This window comes from Camponotus vicinus, unplaced genomic scaffold (genome assembly GCF_025532165.1).
Source record: "Camponotus vicinus isolate PSW18456_S1 unplaced genomic scaffold, iyCamVici1.0 SCAF_4, whole genome shotgun sequence".
Taxonomy (NCBI): domain Eukaryota; kingdom Metazoa; phylum Arthropoda; class Insecta; order Hymenoptera; family Formicidae; genus Camponotus; species Camponotus vicinus.
The window spans coordinates 21,801,606-21,818,671 of record NW_028141976.1 but is presented as its reverse complement, the minus strand read 5'-3'; the positions used below and the strand labels follow the sequence as shown (position 1 = coordinate 21,818,671).

Below are 17,066 nucleotides of genomic sequence, written 5' to 3'. Positions count from 1 at the left end.
TTGAAACTCGCGTTATGTTTTTCTAATGTATCATCCTTCGCGCTCGGGATTTTTACAAATAAAAACACGATATCGAGAAAAGCGACGATGACGAATATATTAAACGGTACACACATAGTTGCGGCTAACATAAATGCAAAGACCGAGCTTTGCATAGAAATGAGCTCCGGGATTAAAACTGTAACCTCCTAACCGAGTCTTTGAAGACGTAGTTTGACAAAGATCGTTCTTTTCTACTTAACCGCTACGATAATCCTCGAGTAGTGCCACGAACCGTTGATATTCGAGGTCGAGGACGCCCGAAGGTTCTAGAGTGGAAGATAAATTCTCCGAGGATCGTGTCCGTCCTCAAGTTAATTTACCGACCTACTAGAAGCACACTGATTTAACCGCGAAGGAGAAAAAATTTGTCTTACGGCACGGGCGACGAAGCTGGCTTAACTTAATCAACGACGAAAGTCCAAGGCAAACTTGAGATCCTGACGTTTGCAATATTACAGGAATCGCAGCGATAATTACATAACTGGAATAATAGCGCGGATGTTTCATTTTTCGTCGGAGATTCCGCTATTTCTTAGTTCTCTTTTCCGCATCAAATTGCAGTGTAAACATCATTATTCGCAATATTCGTTGCATCTTCATCTTGTAATTTACCGGTTAATTCTGCAAACGGAACATATAGCTTACTCGGCATCTCGATAATGTTGTCGATGCTGCCCGCCTCCACGTTTCCGAATCCGTTGCATTAATTCGAGCAAACCTATCTCGCGTTGTTCGCGGCGTGTCAGAGGTTCTGTTCACCTGCTGATATTCCGTGTCGAAATCTGAGTTACTACTTGTAAGGCTTAAGATTTGCCTTCTTGGAAGCAACATAATTGTTTATGTAATTCTGGAATAAGCGGAGTGGTAATTTCAATACGCTGCGACATAATACGTAATTTATTGCATCAATTTCGTGTAATTATAATTACATTGTTTGATTTTGTGTATTTCTTTCGTACGTCACTCTCCGCATTCATAATAAATTATACAAGGTATAATATTTATAAAAAAGCAAAGCTATTTTAGACTCACCGTTCTATTTCCGAGATTCTTTACTCTACATCCTAGTTGAACAGTATCTCCGGCCAAGCCAGTGATGCTGGAGGTCATTGTGGTATCGAAGTATGGACCAATTTCCGGCATTATGCGTTCTTGGAAAGTATCCACCATGGAAACGCGCGATTCGTACGCGATGCCTTCTGAAAAGATCATTTTAATTTTTTTACAGCTGATGCCGACATTCTAAAAAAATTTTTATGCAAAGATGGATACAAAAATGACATATTTCGAATAAATAAAACTATTAAAACTGTTGCATTATATAATATTTTTCTAAATCTTGATCTATCTTATCTATCATTTCACGAGACATCTACCTAGGTTAAAAAAAGGAAATTAGACTCTGGCAGAAAAGAATGCATACACCTGGTATATTTATGTCACGCACATATATTTATACTAGAAATTTTAAATAGAGAAGAACAGGATGCAGTCAGTTGTCTGTGCGAGTCTCGTACAGGCAACAAAGCTTCAAAAATATACCGTTGAATAACTCGTACATATCCCGTCCCGCACTGCGGCAAATGCAATCTCGCGTCCGGGTGGATACATCTCCCGCATTCGCAGATCGTGGGAATGTGTCTAACACACAATCGCGGGAACGCATACATGCGTGGACGAGCGAAGTCATGTCTATTTGCATGGAAGATGTTAGCGGCTTACGTACCGCGTCTGCTGATTACTATTCAAATCACGATCCCTCTGGGTGAAGATAGTTCGATGGCATCGCGAGTTGCCGATTGAGAGAACGCGTTTTAAAGTGAATTTTAGCTGACTCCGATAAATCGATAAGCGTCGCATCGACTTATTTTTTCGGATGTGCTGGTCTCAAAATTCATTTCTAAAAATTCGCGCTCCAATAATTATAATGTGAACTTTTATTAACTCAATCTTTTGCTGCCTGAATTATAAGTACGATGTAATCGTACTTATAAAAGAATAGCGGAATATTTAAGATTTATTAAGCCAAACATATCTCTTATTCAATTAATATTTGATTTTTGCTTTTCTGGTTTTATGTTTGCGTGAAAACAGCTATAAGTGAGATATTAAATTAGGAGATACCTAGTGAATGTAGTAATTTCCAACGAATTTATTCGAAGAAAGCAGGGGTTAAGAAGGTTTATTTCCAATTCACTTTTCGTCGCGTCGCCATCCTATTACCGCGGAGCACTTTAAATATGTCGTAGAGGCGGGTGGTTCTCGTTCGCGTTGTTCACGGCAGAACGATCTTTTTCACTCGGCACAGCAACAGTTTAATCGGCTCGGTGTCTCGTACTTTAATGCAATATACGTTGCGCGCGGCTGTTAAAACGTTAATAAACGATACGGTCGGTTGAAAGCACTTTCTTCTGTCGGAGCGAGCATCGCATCTAACTTTGATAAAGTGATAACGATTCTACGCCCTGTATCTTTTAGGCTGGAGCAGAGAGAGAAAGAGAGAGAGATAGAGAGAGAGAGATAGAAATGAGTTTTGCGAAATGAAAGGCCCAACTGAACAGGGGAGGCCGAACGGGGCACCCTCGTCTAAGCTATTTACTGTAATAAGCTTGGCGAGCCCTCAAGAGAAGATCCTATGAAACTCGCAAATTAACCCCTTCCATTTCTATGTTACTTGGCAAAAGCTGGGGTTTAGCAAGCAGTTGAATTATTCGTATCCCTCTGCCATTTCGAGATGCTGTAAAAGTATTTTCACTTGCATATATCTTTTCGAAGCGAAGGAACTTTTCGGTACCCTTGTTTCCAACGAAGATCATCTTTTAAACGATAAGTTTTTTATTTCTGCGATAAAACAAATTAAATTATATTAACAAAAATTCATGCAAAATTTTATCTTATAATTATACATTAATAATAGTTATATATTATTAACTTCAACAAAAGCATGAGAATTATTTACATAACTGCATTTTTACAAATTATTATTGACCTGCATTATATATGCACACTTCTACAAAATATGACGCTACATTTTATCAAATCTTCCAATTTGTCCAAGAAAAAGATCAAAGAACGTTCAAATGAAAATCTCGATCCGCGAGTATCTCGCACTAAAGAATTTGGAGACGCCATTTGTCTTGGACTGTTATATATATATTCTCCAAAAAAAAAGTACCGATAGGCAAACTGCGCGACGAAAATCGCGAAGAGCACTTCCCAGCCAGAAAAATCGCGCGTAATCGGCGGAATAATATTCGTGCCGTTGTTCAAACAACCGGAACTCTTGGATGGAACGGGAGCGAATAAAGGGGAAAAATGGTCGAGTGGAAGGTAAAGTGGGTGGTCCCATGCATTTTAAGAGAAAAAGACAGTAGAAGAGAAAGAGAAAGAAACGTCGTCGCGAAAGACATATGTCGTGAAAATTCTTGCGAGCCGGTATGCTGTTGAAAATTCCGGAAATGCATGTATCGGTGCCAGACTGCCGGTTCCGACGTTGACGATCCGAGTCGACGGATGCGCGCGACGCTCGTTTCTCCCGGATTTTCGATGCATGTAGAATGCACCGGAGGCGAAACATTATTTACATCTTATGCGTTGGCAACCACGCGAATTGGAAACCTTCGATGCGCTTTGGCTGTAGCGCTTCGTGAGAAATGCCTGCCGCTGGAAAGAGATGTCTACACGATTCGCTGCCAACAGTGGAAAACGTTCTCTATGAGATGGTTTTCGTTGTGAAGCATATTGACGCGACTTCATTATTCGAGCGAGAGAAGTCACATTCGCTCGAAACTGTTAAAACCGCGAAAACTTTTAATTTAATTGTAATTTTTCATTATGTAACATTAATATATGCATCACTATTATTGTGTATTTTGATCGCAGCAACTGAATGAACACAAAAGAACCACCTTTAATATAAAATTTTCATAATGCTATTCATAATTAATAAAATTTTGCTATAAGAAGTAACTTCCGCTTCCTGTGCATTATCTGAAATTTGAAGTAATATATTTTGTGAAAGAGAAAATAATTCCTGTTGAAATATTCTCATAATGGCTAATAGCGCTGTTTTGAAATAATATTCGCATCATTTTTAAATCATGCTTGGCACGTTTGACTGGAAAAAGCATTAAGTTAAAAAATTAAAAACTCGGCAAAAAGCAACAAAGGACAAAAATAAATGTAATATTTACTAGTTATACATTATTATTATGGGTGCACTTTTTGTCTGTTCAAATTTGGTATTTATATACAGGGTGTCCCGAAACTAACGCTTGATATTTTAAAGGCAGATTCTCTGGCCAATTTAAAAACGATTTTTCCTCAGCGAAAATGTCGCGGCACTAATAGTTTTCGAGTTATAAACGATTGAAAATAAAGAGTTTTTCTCAAACTAAGGCTTATGGGAATAAAATATTAATAAAGTCACATTCTTTAGTTAATTTTAGGTAGAGTTTACTTTAATAGAATTTTAATTTAAGACTTAGTTAGAAAGATACATGATGACAAAAATTGGGAATATGCAAAAAATAATGATCTCCCTCAACATTTTCGCTGAGGAAAAATCGTTTTTAAATTGGCCAGAAAATCTGCCTTTAAAATATCAAGCGTTAGTTTCGGGACACCCTGTATAACAACATTAATTTACTTTAAAGCACAATTTGCTTTATTTAATATATAAACAATCGCTGTAGAGAGAATAATAGCACAATAACAAATTAATTATTAATATACTATTAAATTAATCTATAACATAATTTATAACATAATAACATTTTAATGTCTTGATAAAGAATATTACTGAATGTTATAATAATAATTTAACAAAATAAATAGATGTATCCGTTATATATATATGAATTTAATATTTAAGCTTTAAAATTTCTCCGGCAAAGGAAGTGTAAAGGAAATGTAAAAAAAGATTTTAATTTAGCATTTAAATTGTCGACGAATCATTTTTTGAGATTAAATATCAGCAGGAAAGATTTAGCAAAAAGTATTTCGTCCAGTACCATGCTACATCCTGAAAAAGAGACTACTCTCGGAAAAAGTCGTAAGACGACTAGAAAGATCTCGCGGGAATAATATCCACCCCTCGTTGTTCAAACAACTAGGACGAGGAGCAGAGTAAAGGTGGTTGGAAAAATGAGCAAGAAGTAAAAGGCAAAATGAAGAAGTCAGAGATGTACAGCTTCGAGTACAATAGAGCGTCATCTAAGAAGATGTTAGCAAAACATACATCGAATACATCGAATGTTCCACGACAAAGTATGGCATTCCAAGAGAAAGGGTGATGTTCTTTCACGATGTTTACCAAAAGATTACAAAGCTTATGACAACTGTCACAGCGAAATAAGAATGTTTTACAAATCAACACGAGTATAAATGAAATAAGTAAAATCATATACTATATATTATTAAATTATACAAAACGTTCTCTTAAGATAACATACATATCAAAGAGGGACACGCATGGTTAACTCTCCGAAATTTTTAAAAGAACTTTTAGAAAATAATATAATAAAAAATTTCATTATGTATATCAACAACGTATATATTTGAGAAATATATTTTAGAAGCATATTATATTTATGTATGATGCACAGAGACAGCATTATTTCAGCATTGTCTGAAACTTAAACGAATTACATATAGTCGACTAGTGAAGATCTGTAAACTACTTGGCGGGCTATATCATGAAAGATTATCGAGGAAGAAGAAACTGTCGTTGAAAGAAGTCGTTGAACGACTTGGCGGGCCGCTCGGGAATTACGTTTTTTCTTCTCTTGTGAGCCGACAAGGAAAAGTGATGGGAAAAGCGCGGCTAGACGGAAAAGTCGTAAAGCGAGGTCTCGAAGTACGAGGAAATATCCGGAATGTATGTACGTACATACATTCGAAGACCTCGAAAGTACAGCAGAAATTCTGTGAAAACAGACGTCGACGATTGAGGTTGATGGATGCACCGTCTCTTTCCCGGTTCGTATGCATTTTAAGGCTCGCCGCAAGAAACCGGGCGCGCGAAGAATGCACCGCGAGCGAATGCCACTTGCGAGTCTCGCGCGGTTCCGTCATGGTAACATCGGTGAATATCGGTTTTTGCTGTCTATAAAATATGCTCCAGTTACTCGGGCGGTGACGCATATATGGCAAACATAATAGAATTTTTTATTTCGGGGAAAAAACGATAAGAGGAATTTTGTCGGAGATTTCGCAGTTTTTTCAGTCAAGTAGTGAGAAGAATAAATTTTCGCAAAGAATTGTCTGACAAAGATAAATCATGATACGTATGCAATGTTATTAGAGATGATACGCTAATTGTGCGCTTTTATTCTTTAAATATATATTATCATTATATATATTTATCATCCTCATGTTATCCACAACTGTTACAAAAAGAATGCATTCAAAATTATTGTACACATAATTTTGTATATTATATATATATATATATATATATATATATATATATAAAATATATATATATAATATATATATATAATATATATATATATATATATATATATATATATATATATATATACATGTAAATATTTTCAGGAGATGTATGAGTATCGTGACATTATTACAGCGAGTGGTCTAATGTCAATTAATGTGCGAAATTGCACAGTATGCTATGGAATTTCATTAAACTTCCAACAAGCTAAAGCTATGTGTAATATCGGCACGGCAGACATATCAGGGAAATTATTTGAATCTTTTTTGATTCTAAGACACGCATTGCTCCAAATAAAAATTATTAAGATTATTTCTCCCCATTTTCTTATATTCATTTAAAAATTTAGAAAAACGCTCTTTATTTACAAAAAAAAAACAATATAAAATATACGCGGAATTTTCTAAGCATTATTTTCTCAATCGTCGTTTTTCATTGACACGTTGCGGATATCTTGTTCTAATAAAAAGCGATAAAAAAGTCTGAGAGAAAGCAGGGAGAAACTATTCTAACCATTCCTCCCATGGTTTCTCGAAATACAGTTTCGATAAAATTCCTCTGTAACAACAACATTGAGAATCAATACGTTCTTTTCAGCGTAAAATGCCAACGGCGATCCAATTTTATCCTCGTGTCGCATTCTCAAATTCGAACCTCGCGGATATTACAGTAATCCTTGCATCGAGATACCGTCAGCGCTATTTGGTCGCATCGCACCACATCTGGACGTTTATATTCGTATATCCTTTGCATGTTTACGAGCGTCTAGGAATAAACGTACATCGCAAAAGTGGAGTCGGCCGTCGTCGTTCTACTTCTTGTCGTTGTCATCATCGTCCTCATTCGCTTACAGCAGCGTCCGAAGCGACAACATCGTCCGCAGCTTCTCGCTATTTCCTGCAGTCTGCAGCGTACTAACAGTAAAATGCAAATAAAATGCAAGTCTAAATGTGCAGGAATAGCTCGTAACGCGTCGACTGTTTACGAAACCACATTTTTGTTTCCCCTAGCTGGAAATAACACCGCCAGCAGGCTGATGTGGTGATTCGCGCTTTACACGACGCGAACTTTTCTACGTAACTCTCGACGAATTTTATTCGACTGTGAAGAACATCCGAAATCGCGAGAGATTCGAACGCGATGCTAAGCGAAATTTCAAGCAGCGGCTCTGCTGCTTCTGCGGCTTTTCGAACGCGATCGAGAAGTACCATAAAGTAAATGCGATCTCCGGCCATTAGGCACATCTATAATTACATTAATATTAGCGTTACTTCGATTCATAGTTCTTCTCTCCAACACGTCGTGAAATTTTCATGATGAAACTTTGTTTGAGCGATCATTCATAATTTGTGGAGATATAGCGCGCTTTATCGCGCGCGAAATAACGACGGCATTATTACGACAATATGACAATTACAACGCTTTCTCTTAATCTCTTAGAATACCAACGAGATATTACCGTCGACGATATCACTCTCCGCATGTTTTTGCGAAGAGAGGAAGAAACACAATGTGCCGCGCGAAGCAGTTAAAAAGCAATGACCTGATGGTGCATACGGATAGGCCGATTGCGCTGCACTACTCTCCATCTTCCTTCTCTTTTTCTCTCTTTCTCTCTCGACTTTTTTGTTTTTTATTCGAGCTAAACGCAGCGCAGTCGTTTGGGTTTAACCCAGTTTTACGAGAGAAAGAGCAGAGCCCCAAAATCACACTCGGGAATATATACTCAGCGAAGTAGAATATAGTTATGACAAAAGGAACCACGGAAAAACGGAGTGGAATGGTTATAAAATAATTTCACTTCTCGCATGCGTAATTTCATTTCAACTTTTGCAATAATAGAGTGTAGAATATCTCAGATATGTCTGATTCTCTGATGAATTTGAACGTATTATTTTCGATTTAAAAAATGTATAAATGACTGCTATTTTTTCTTTCTCATTTTTATAATCATTAAGTACAACAATTTCGACCACTATACTTTAACAAGAATTAAAATCGAAACAAACTTTTAAAATTAATTACAAAATATTTTTTCGCTAATTTATTTTATATATTATTTTTATTATATTCAAATTATATTTATATTATTAAACCTTTCAATTTGCAATCAATAACAATAAAAAATTATTATTATGTCTGAAGTTAAAATATGACTTAACTTGATAACACTTAACGAAATTATAGTATATATATTTTAGTAGAAGTTTACTCCAAGAGAATGAGAAAAACTTTAAAAAAATGGCAAAAGAAAATTTGACACGCAGACAGTTCAACTGTAATGATATAACTTTATAACTTTATATTACGTAACATATGTAGATAATGTACAAGGAAATTGTGTAACGTAAGAGTCGCAAAGTTTTATTCTACGCATTTTTTTAAGCTTATGACAAACATAAAAAAGCAACTTAATATTTTGCAGGCCGCAATGCAGACAGACGATCTCGAAAGAGTTAACTCGCAGTTTTAAAAGTTCTGCCCATGTCGTGGTCGAACGTGTAACGCGGTCGATAGGGTCGACGGACAAAAAGAAAAAGAAGACGTCGATATCGATGGAAAAGCGATGAAGTACGCGAAGACATAAAGAAGAAAATATAAGATATTGGGCGTGTGGAAAATTGTCGGGCGTTCTTGCGCCCTGATCGATATTTGCTTCACGTTTCCCTCCTTTGGTACATAGTCTTTATCGATGCCATTAACGTATCATACATTCCACTCGTGATGTATATCGCCATGTTAATTGTATATGTTACAAATTAATGACTTAAGACAAGCGGTTAAAATGTAATTTTCAATTGTATTCTCTTTCATTAACTTAAAACAAATGTAAACTAAGCGAGTTTTTATCGAATTGACATTTATCGTTGCTTTGAATATTCTTTGTTAATTATTATAATAAAATTTCATAATATAATCTATTACCATAATATAATCGTTACTCGAGAAATTTTTATTTTAATTACAATCTGCATAAGAAGCTTTAAGATACTGAAAAACCAATTAAAAAGAAAGCACAATATATTAACAACAAATAATAATGTTCGTTGTTTGTGTCGATTATATGCCGTCGTTAATATACCGAGTTTCGCGTACAATTCACCTGACTGTATTGGCGTTACACAATTTTACGGGACAAAAAGACGCGTGATGGATGAAGAATGTACGAACGCCCTTACGCTGCAAAATTCATTTTATCCCAGTGGCCGCGCCTCGACTCGACACAGGGGTGAGCCGCAATGGTGTAAAACATTACTCTACATTACACTTCACAAAGGTGGAGAGTACTTGGTAAATTATTCCAGCGGCTTCTTCTTGTCAGGTCGGAGGTGGCAGCGGCGGCGGGGACGAAGAGACGTTCAGCACGCGTGGAATTGCAGTCGGCGGAATTGCTGCACGAGTGCATTATCCGCCTGAATTATCGCGTGTTTAATGACCAGAATTTTGGATAAAACAAGATTTTAGATAATCTCGCGAGGCGTAGGCAGCTTGTCATGTTTCCGACCTAACAGTCTGTTGTACGTTGACTTTTACTACTGATTCTGTCAATGTAATGAGATAAATTTCTAAATGTTAAGTTTCGTTATCGTGTATTTTTAATAAAATTGATTATATGTTTTTCTTAAATTTTATACTGTAAAATACGCATGTTTAATTATTAAAATTTTTCAAATCAATTTTTCAATCTTGAATAGAAATAGACGAAACGGCAAATAATATCTTTTAGCAATGAATGTTCTATTAGAAAAAAAACAAAGTTTATCATTCTAATATTCCGTATATTCTTATTTCGCACTCAGAGCGATTTATTAAATGATATTGTAAACAATGCTCGTGTACTTGCTAATAAAACGCTATTACATGCTTCGTCTGCATTTTAATAACGTTTCGATGAAGCACGAAATTTATTATTGTTTGAACTTATATTGATCTCTCTCTGCATAAAATTTTCTCGCTCATGATACTGAACAATATTACATCGGTGCTTCTTTATTTTTAAAGAAAATATCGTGTTATTCAATGTAAAGCTTCGTGACTTGATGTCACGTTGAAAATTTCTCGAGCCGGATAAATACATTAAAGGCAAGCTCGACTTTGAGAAAATATAAGTGACGTTTCTAAAATATCGAAACGTCATAGTGATGTAGCGAAAAGCCGAAGCTTCCAGCAAAATAAAAAGAGATGTATCTCTTCTACAAAAAGGAGAGCTTGTTGGTCAAAGATTATTGACTCAGCGCTCGTTCCATGTGCTTGAAACGAGGATGGCTTTTTGTGCGCCATAAAGTGCCGACGAGTAATCTAGAAAAGGACCGAGCTTGATTGAATCAAACCGACGACGAAGGTGACGTTGCTTGCCAAGACAGCGTCTGAAGACAGAGGGGCTGATATTAATATGAAATTGCTCCCGAGCTCTCTTACGCGCCTTGGGGATACCTTACGCGCAAAATTACCTAGAGTTATGACGGCAATCAGGTATTTTCTAAGCCACTCGCACAGCCGCCGATCTAGAGGAAAATTTATAGGATGTGACGACGTAATCAAATTCCCTTCACAAAATTTAAATGAACATCTATTGTTTAGTATAAGTAATGCATATTTCTTACAAGAACGCATTCTCTTTATTGTAAATTATGCACATATTTGTAAGCGATGTCTTCTTATTACCGTGATATGTTCCAAGCAAAATAATTTTCATTAACTATTTGTATATTTTTTATGTTCGTTGTTAAAACAAACATTAATAATGAAAAATTCAAAGCGAAAAAATGCAGTAAAAAAGAAAGCGTGTTAGTTTTGTTTGTTAGCAATTTTTACTTTTGACCTAAATTAAGAATACTAATTATTAAAAAAAATGAATTTTTTAAATGGATATATATACATATTGCTTAATAAATAATTTCGCATTTTTATCAAATAAGTACGTATTATTTAATCTATCAAGCTCGCTTTTCTCGATTATTATAATTGCATGAACTTTTACATTTATAAGCGCGTCAAAAAATCGCGATGGTGTTTGTAGCTTTCGAGACATCAAATAAATCTATTCCTACGAGAAATAAAACGAGTCTCTCATTAAGAACTTTTTTGCTTTTTCCATTCGTGAACAAAGAGTCTAGCGATCTTAATACGTCTTTAATACTTAAGGATCGATTGACCTAACCTGGCATTTCTCTCTTTTCTGCAGAATTTTAGAGATTTTTGCGTTACTTGCTTTTTGTCTAGTTGTACAAATCTCGTTCACTCGTGCTTTATTTCCCTAAATATTTATTTCAACATTATATGATGTGATAGAAAATAATTAAAATTTTAACAAGAATTATAACGAGAATTTTAAGATATAGTAAAAATTACAGACAACAAATTCTATTTTCTCAATGCTAAATACCTTGAATTAATTAAAATTTTGATTCTACATATCATACATCACCTGCATACTTTGTGGCTTATATTTCGCTTAATTTAATTTGTTTACTCGCGCGCATATTTTTCCATATTTAACATGTACTCATGCTAAGTGATATTCATCTCTTTTTATTACATCGGACTTTTTCATGAGAGCGTTATTTTTTGCATTTATCACATACGGTGAGTCATTTTTGCAAAATTTTATCATGCTATCCGAGAGAGAACAATTATCAGATTACGACATTGTTTTATCAGAGAGATTTATCATTTTTTCCTTTTATTGTAATCTATGGAAGGGAATAGAAAATTTAAAAATCCGTAAAATGTTTCTGAATCAAACTTAAAAAGCATTTCGAGACGTTTACTGCGGAATAAAGCTGTTTTATATTCTCTGACGAGAGATGATTCCTCCACTATATTGTTATGTTATTCGCCGGTCTCACTATTTGGAGCGTTGGTAGTTAATTTGGCAAGGATTGAGGACGAAGGGCGAAGAGAAGTCACGCCAATCTCTCGAAACATTTCGCGTGGATATATATTTCCGTTCTCTTAAGAAGGAAATATAAGATAGAGAAATACATAGCATCCTTGTGAGACTTTTCTATCGCGCTAGGGTGACATTGCCACAAAATTCTTGGAGGGTGGTTGCGGCAGACATGGTTTCCATACTACTTCTTTCATCTCACGGAAGAAAATTTAATTTTGTTCCCGTCAATGTCGAGCGCGCACGCCGATATTATCACAAACGATTTTTATGCGATCAAAACAAAGGGCTTTTCTTGATAAAAATATACCACGAAAAATATACCACGATATCTCGCTTTGCGGTATTCGAAAGAATGACTATATGAAAAAATGTTAGTGCGAGCAAAAATTGGTTTGTGAATATTGCTTTCAAATTTAATAAATATAATTTGTAAAGAAAAACAAGAGAATTTAATATAATGTCACCTTTAGGACGAGAAAACTCATTCTTTATAAAATTTTCCCCAAGAATTGCATATTCATAGAAATACTGTGCACTTGTTGGCACAGTTCCAATATTAATCTTACAAAAGTTGAGGAAACATGATGGAAAATTAATGTCTTCTCTAAAATATTAACACTAAGGCGCACACGATTCCAAATTATCTATTTATGCCATTATTGAAATATATTTCGAATGAATATATGCACCACACATACACACTGTTTATACATGGCGCGCAATATTCGCTATTAGAAAGCCTCCACAAATTACATAATTACATAATACTGTTACGCATATATTTGCGAACCACATGCATATATGCGAAATGCGATTTTCTACATATTGATTGAACGATCAATACCATCAATATCCTTAGAAAGGATATTCTATATCCATCATAGTGTAATAAAACGGATGCAATAAAAAATAAATCAAACACTTCCGAGAGCAAACGGTTCTGAAAATAAAATGCGATAGTAGCATTTTTGTCGTTCGCCTCGATGATCGATGTCGATCTATATGTGACATAGCTAGTCGTTATAACGTTATCTCGGTTAGGAGTGAGACTCTCGCGCACTTGTTCAATAAATTCGGTTAATGGTATTAAAGCATAGCTTACAGAGCACGTTTTCCGAAGGAACGCTGGAATCTCTGTACCGGTTTTATGCCTCGCCGCAACAATGCACTTACATGGATGCTTTCGACGGGAACTCATCAATGTTAACGACATTTTATGTACACGGAAATGGAATTGCCGCAACATGAAGATTCTATCGAGTACTGGAAGTTATGTTCCTTTTGATCACGATTTTCTCTTTACACGCGAAATAAAGTAGAGAGAGATTTTTCTTTTGTTAAATTTCTTTCTATTGTCTAGTGCCTTGGTAAGTTTGCAAGGGGAGGTTTTTATCAAGGATCAAGGATTTCGCGTTCACGCGAATAGATCATTGAGAGCTTGCGCTTAACGATTTTTTCGTGTTGTGCTATATCTGATAAATATACACATAATTCGTGTAAGATAATGGCAAGCTTTTCTTATTTGTACATTCTCATTCTAAATTTCGATTTTTTACGTATAAATAATCTTTTGTGGCATGTTATTACTCACATTGTTTTGATATTTTTCTTCTGTTTATATCCGGTAAAAGAGAGATAAAATTGCAATATATATCTTTTTTCCAATAAAACCGGTACGAATAAGAGAAGTTATATAGGATGCATGCAGAAAAAAGAGTAATAATAATCAAAATATGCACTATATGAGTTAATTAAAAAATACTCATATTTAATTTTTTTTGTTAAATTCTGCGCATGAATCTACTTCCACTGAAGCAGAGTATTTCTCGATAGTCGCTCATTCAATGGAAACTGCCTCGCAACGGAATCCCCTTTTTTTCGCGAGATATCCGCCATGTACTTTCAAATACTCAACTCATCATTGTCAGTGCACGGTGCATGTTAACCGGCGAACTCATCGATAGAACGAAGCATATTCGTCTTGCACATCGATCTATTTTCATTCCGAACACCGTCCCTTCGAATCAACGGAATAGCTTACTCCGTGCCAAAACAGAAGGCGCGATCCATTTTCATTTTCCCCCAACTTCCAACTCATATGGCACGACAACAACGCTGCAGCTGAAAGATAAAAAAAAAAGAAATAATTGCGCTATTATTTTTTTACACGCGTGCGCGAATGAAATATCTTGCTCGTCGTGTCAATTAGCAAAGTTTCCGAAAGCTGTGTTTCGCACAGTTATTACTACTTTCGTTGCCTCTTCAATTACAGGTATGCTTCCGTTGCATGCTGAAACCTTGATCCTCGCCTGCCTCGCGAGAACAAATATTTGTTCTGTGAAGAGTAATGATAATTCACAGTGCTATTTACGAATGTTATATAAACGCACGCTGTTGTGGTTATACGTTCTCCTCTCCATCTCTTACCTGCCTATTCAGCAAAATACAATATAATATAGAAATAACTTGTAACACGTAAAATATATAAAATAAAAATATATAAAATATATAAAATAAAAACTCATCATATCTTTCTTCAATTGTCAATTATTGATATATTGCGTACTTTCTTGTCTTCAAAAGTAATCTTAAAGAAAGGAATGATTTTTAGCAACATGGTCTGGTCGTCTATTTGACTTTGTTATAACAGACTGCAAATTATGCATATCATATTCGTGCCATTTCCGTATATTATTGACAGAATTCCTTTTAAATTCCTTTTTAAATAATAGCGAACAAGTATAATTTCCATGGCTATAATCCGACTCGTGTAGCAAAGTTGCCATCGTCAAAGAAGTAGAATACTAAATAACAGAAGCAAATAGCTCGAAGTAGAATTGGAAACGTTACGCTTAAGACTCTCAAAGAAGCTCCGATTTAATTAGACGGAATAGCATAGAGGGACAGAGGAGAGGAAGGAAGGTAAGAGAAAAGAAGGAGGAAGCTCCTTCGCGATTTCCTCATCAGAAAGACAAATGAATGGAACGATTCTTCGTTGAAAGCAAGAACGTGCACCTGCATTTCCTCTTTAGCATTTCTAATAGATATTGTCACCGTTTCCGTGTGATACATGCAGCACAAAGTACTAATTATCGATATTTGGAAATATCGATATTTGTCTACCATACGCCGATAATTTTCTGAATAGTTCTATGATTAGCTTTTTTTTTTATTCGATGATAGGAATGTTCAATCAAAATTCATGTGATTCAATGTGATCGGTCTGGTTGCTCATTTACATGCGTGTTATAAAGAGTGTAATAGTTTTTTTGAAATTTTAATATTTTGTCAATGCAAATTTTTATTTTAATTATTTACTTTAATTATTTATTTTAATTATTTTCTATAATACCCTATTAAATATATAAAATGCAGTGATTAGCTTCCATATGCTTCAGGAAATCTGCTAACTTGTACAGAAATAAAAAAGTAATATAATATTATTAATATTATTAATATAATATTATTACTATATAATATAATATTAGTAATAATATTATTAATATTATTAATATAATATTATTACTATAAAAGTATATTCTATAAATTTTTAAACATTTATTCTTTTCTAACCAGAGACTTATTTCGTCGACAGATCGAATGTTTTTCTTATTCATCTGTAAAATTGCCAAGGTGATTTGAAAAGAATTTCATGAGACGTATCCATGTCTCGACGATTCGTCGTAGAATTTTCTTAATAATAGCTGTGTCGCGTAGCGCGGCACGATGTGAATAAATTATCTTTTCGAGGAGCCATTAGAAAGTCGAAAAAAGTCCTTATTATTCTGAACTGAGAAGCGGTACGTAGTCTGGAAAGTAGGTAGTCGAAGAAAATTGCTGACAACCGCAAACGTGTCGTCGCGATAAGGTACCGGCAATCTTAACTCATAAGCTTCTTAAGAGCTTTGCCGTTTAATTAAATGGGCGAGCATAGAAATACAAAAGAAGATTCTTTCCGTTATTTTATATACATCCAACGTATTGCGGGACAAACTTTGAAAAGTTGCTGCTGAAGTGCAATTTGGCTCTCGCGGCTTAACGTTCTTCTTGGATCTGGAAGCTCGTTTTTCGAGAATGGCTCATAAAAGGATCGCGTAGTTAACGCTAAATGCAGTATATCGTTCCCACTTTTCAGCAGAATTTCTAAAGAGTCTAGCGGTTTCTTTTGAATAACGCACAGCCACTTCTATATACACCGTTGATTTTCGTCGAAGGGGGACCGAGACGACGGAGATCCGTCGTTTCTAGGAAATATTGCATCGTATTTTCGATGTAAACTCTTTGGCATGTAAATTTTCCTTTCCTCCATCTGCTCGTATCAGGCCTCACAGAATAATAAAGAAACGCATATCGAGATGAAGTATCTTCTTCTCTTCTACTTGTCGATCGATTTGCTTTACCTTTCGCATCGCCTATTTCCCTGTCATCAAAAAATTCCGACAATATAATGCATATCGCAAATTTTACTCACATATCTTAATAAATGCGTTGATAAATTTACTTTATGCAAAACGATGAGTATCAGAAGGAACTTTTCAGGCACATGCGTTCCATTAGACTATTCTTTCTCTTATTCTTATTCATTTTTCAAATTCTGTTCGTTTTCATTAGCATTGTATCTCTTTGCAAAGATAGAATTATACATTATTTCGTAAATAATGTAAAAAAGATCGT

At 35.1% G+C, this 17,066-nt stretch overlaps 1 protein-coding gene across 8 annotated transcripts in view; it reads right to left on the bottom strand.

Moving 5' to 3' along the window:
- Nucleotides 1-17,066, bottom strand: part of LOC145969900 (zwei Ig domain protein zig-8-like) — a 248,016-nt gene that overhangs the window by 26,280 nt on the left and 204,670 nt on the right. For 7 of the 8 annotated variants that reach the window (XR_014438263.1, XM_083096214.1, XM_083096213.1 and 4 more), the window contains one exon: nt 1,075-1,241. Coding sequence is in view for 7 of the 8 variants with exons in the window: in XM_083096207.1 (XP_082952333.1) it covers nt 1,075-1,241 (167 nt within the window). In the remaining variant the exon portion in view is untranslated. The remainder of the gene's footprint in view (nt 1-1,074; nt 1,242-17,066) is intronic. The other variant, XM_083096208.1, reaches the window with a different exon arrangement.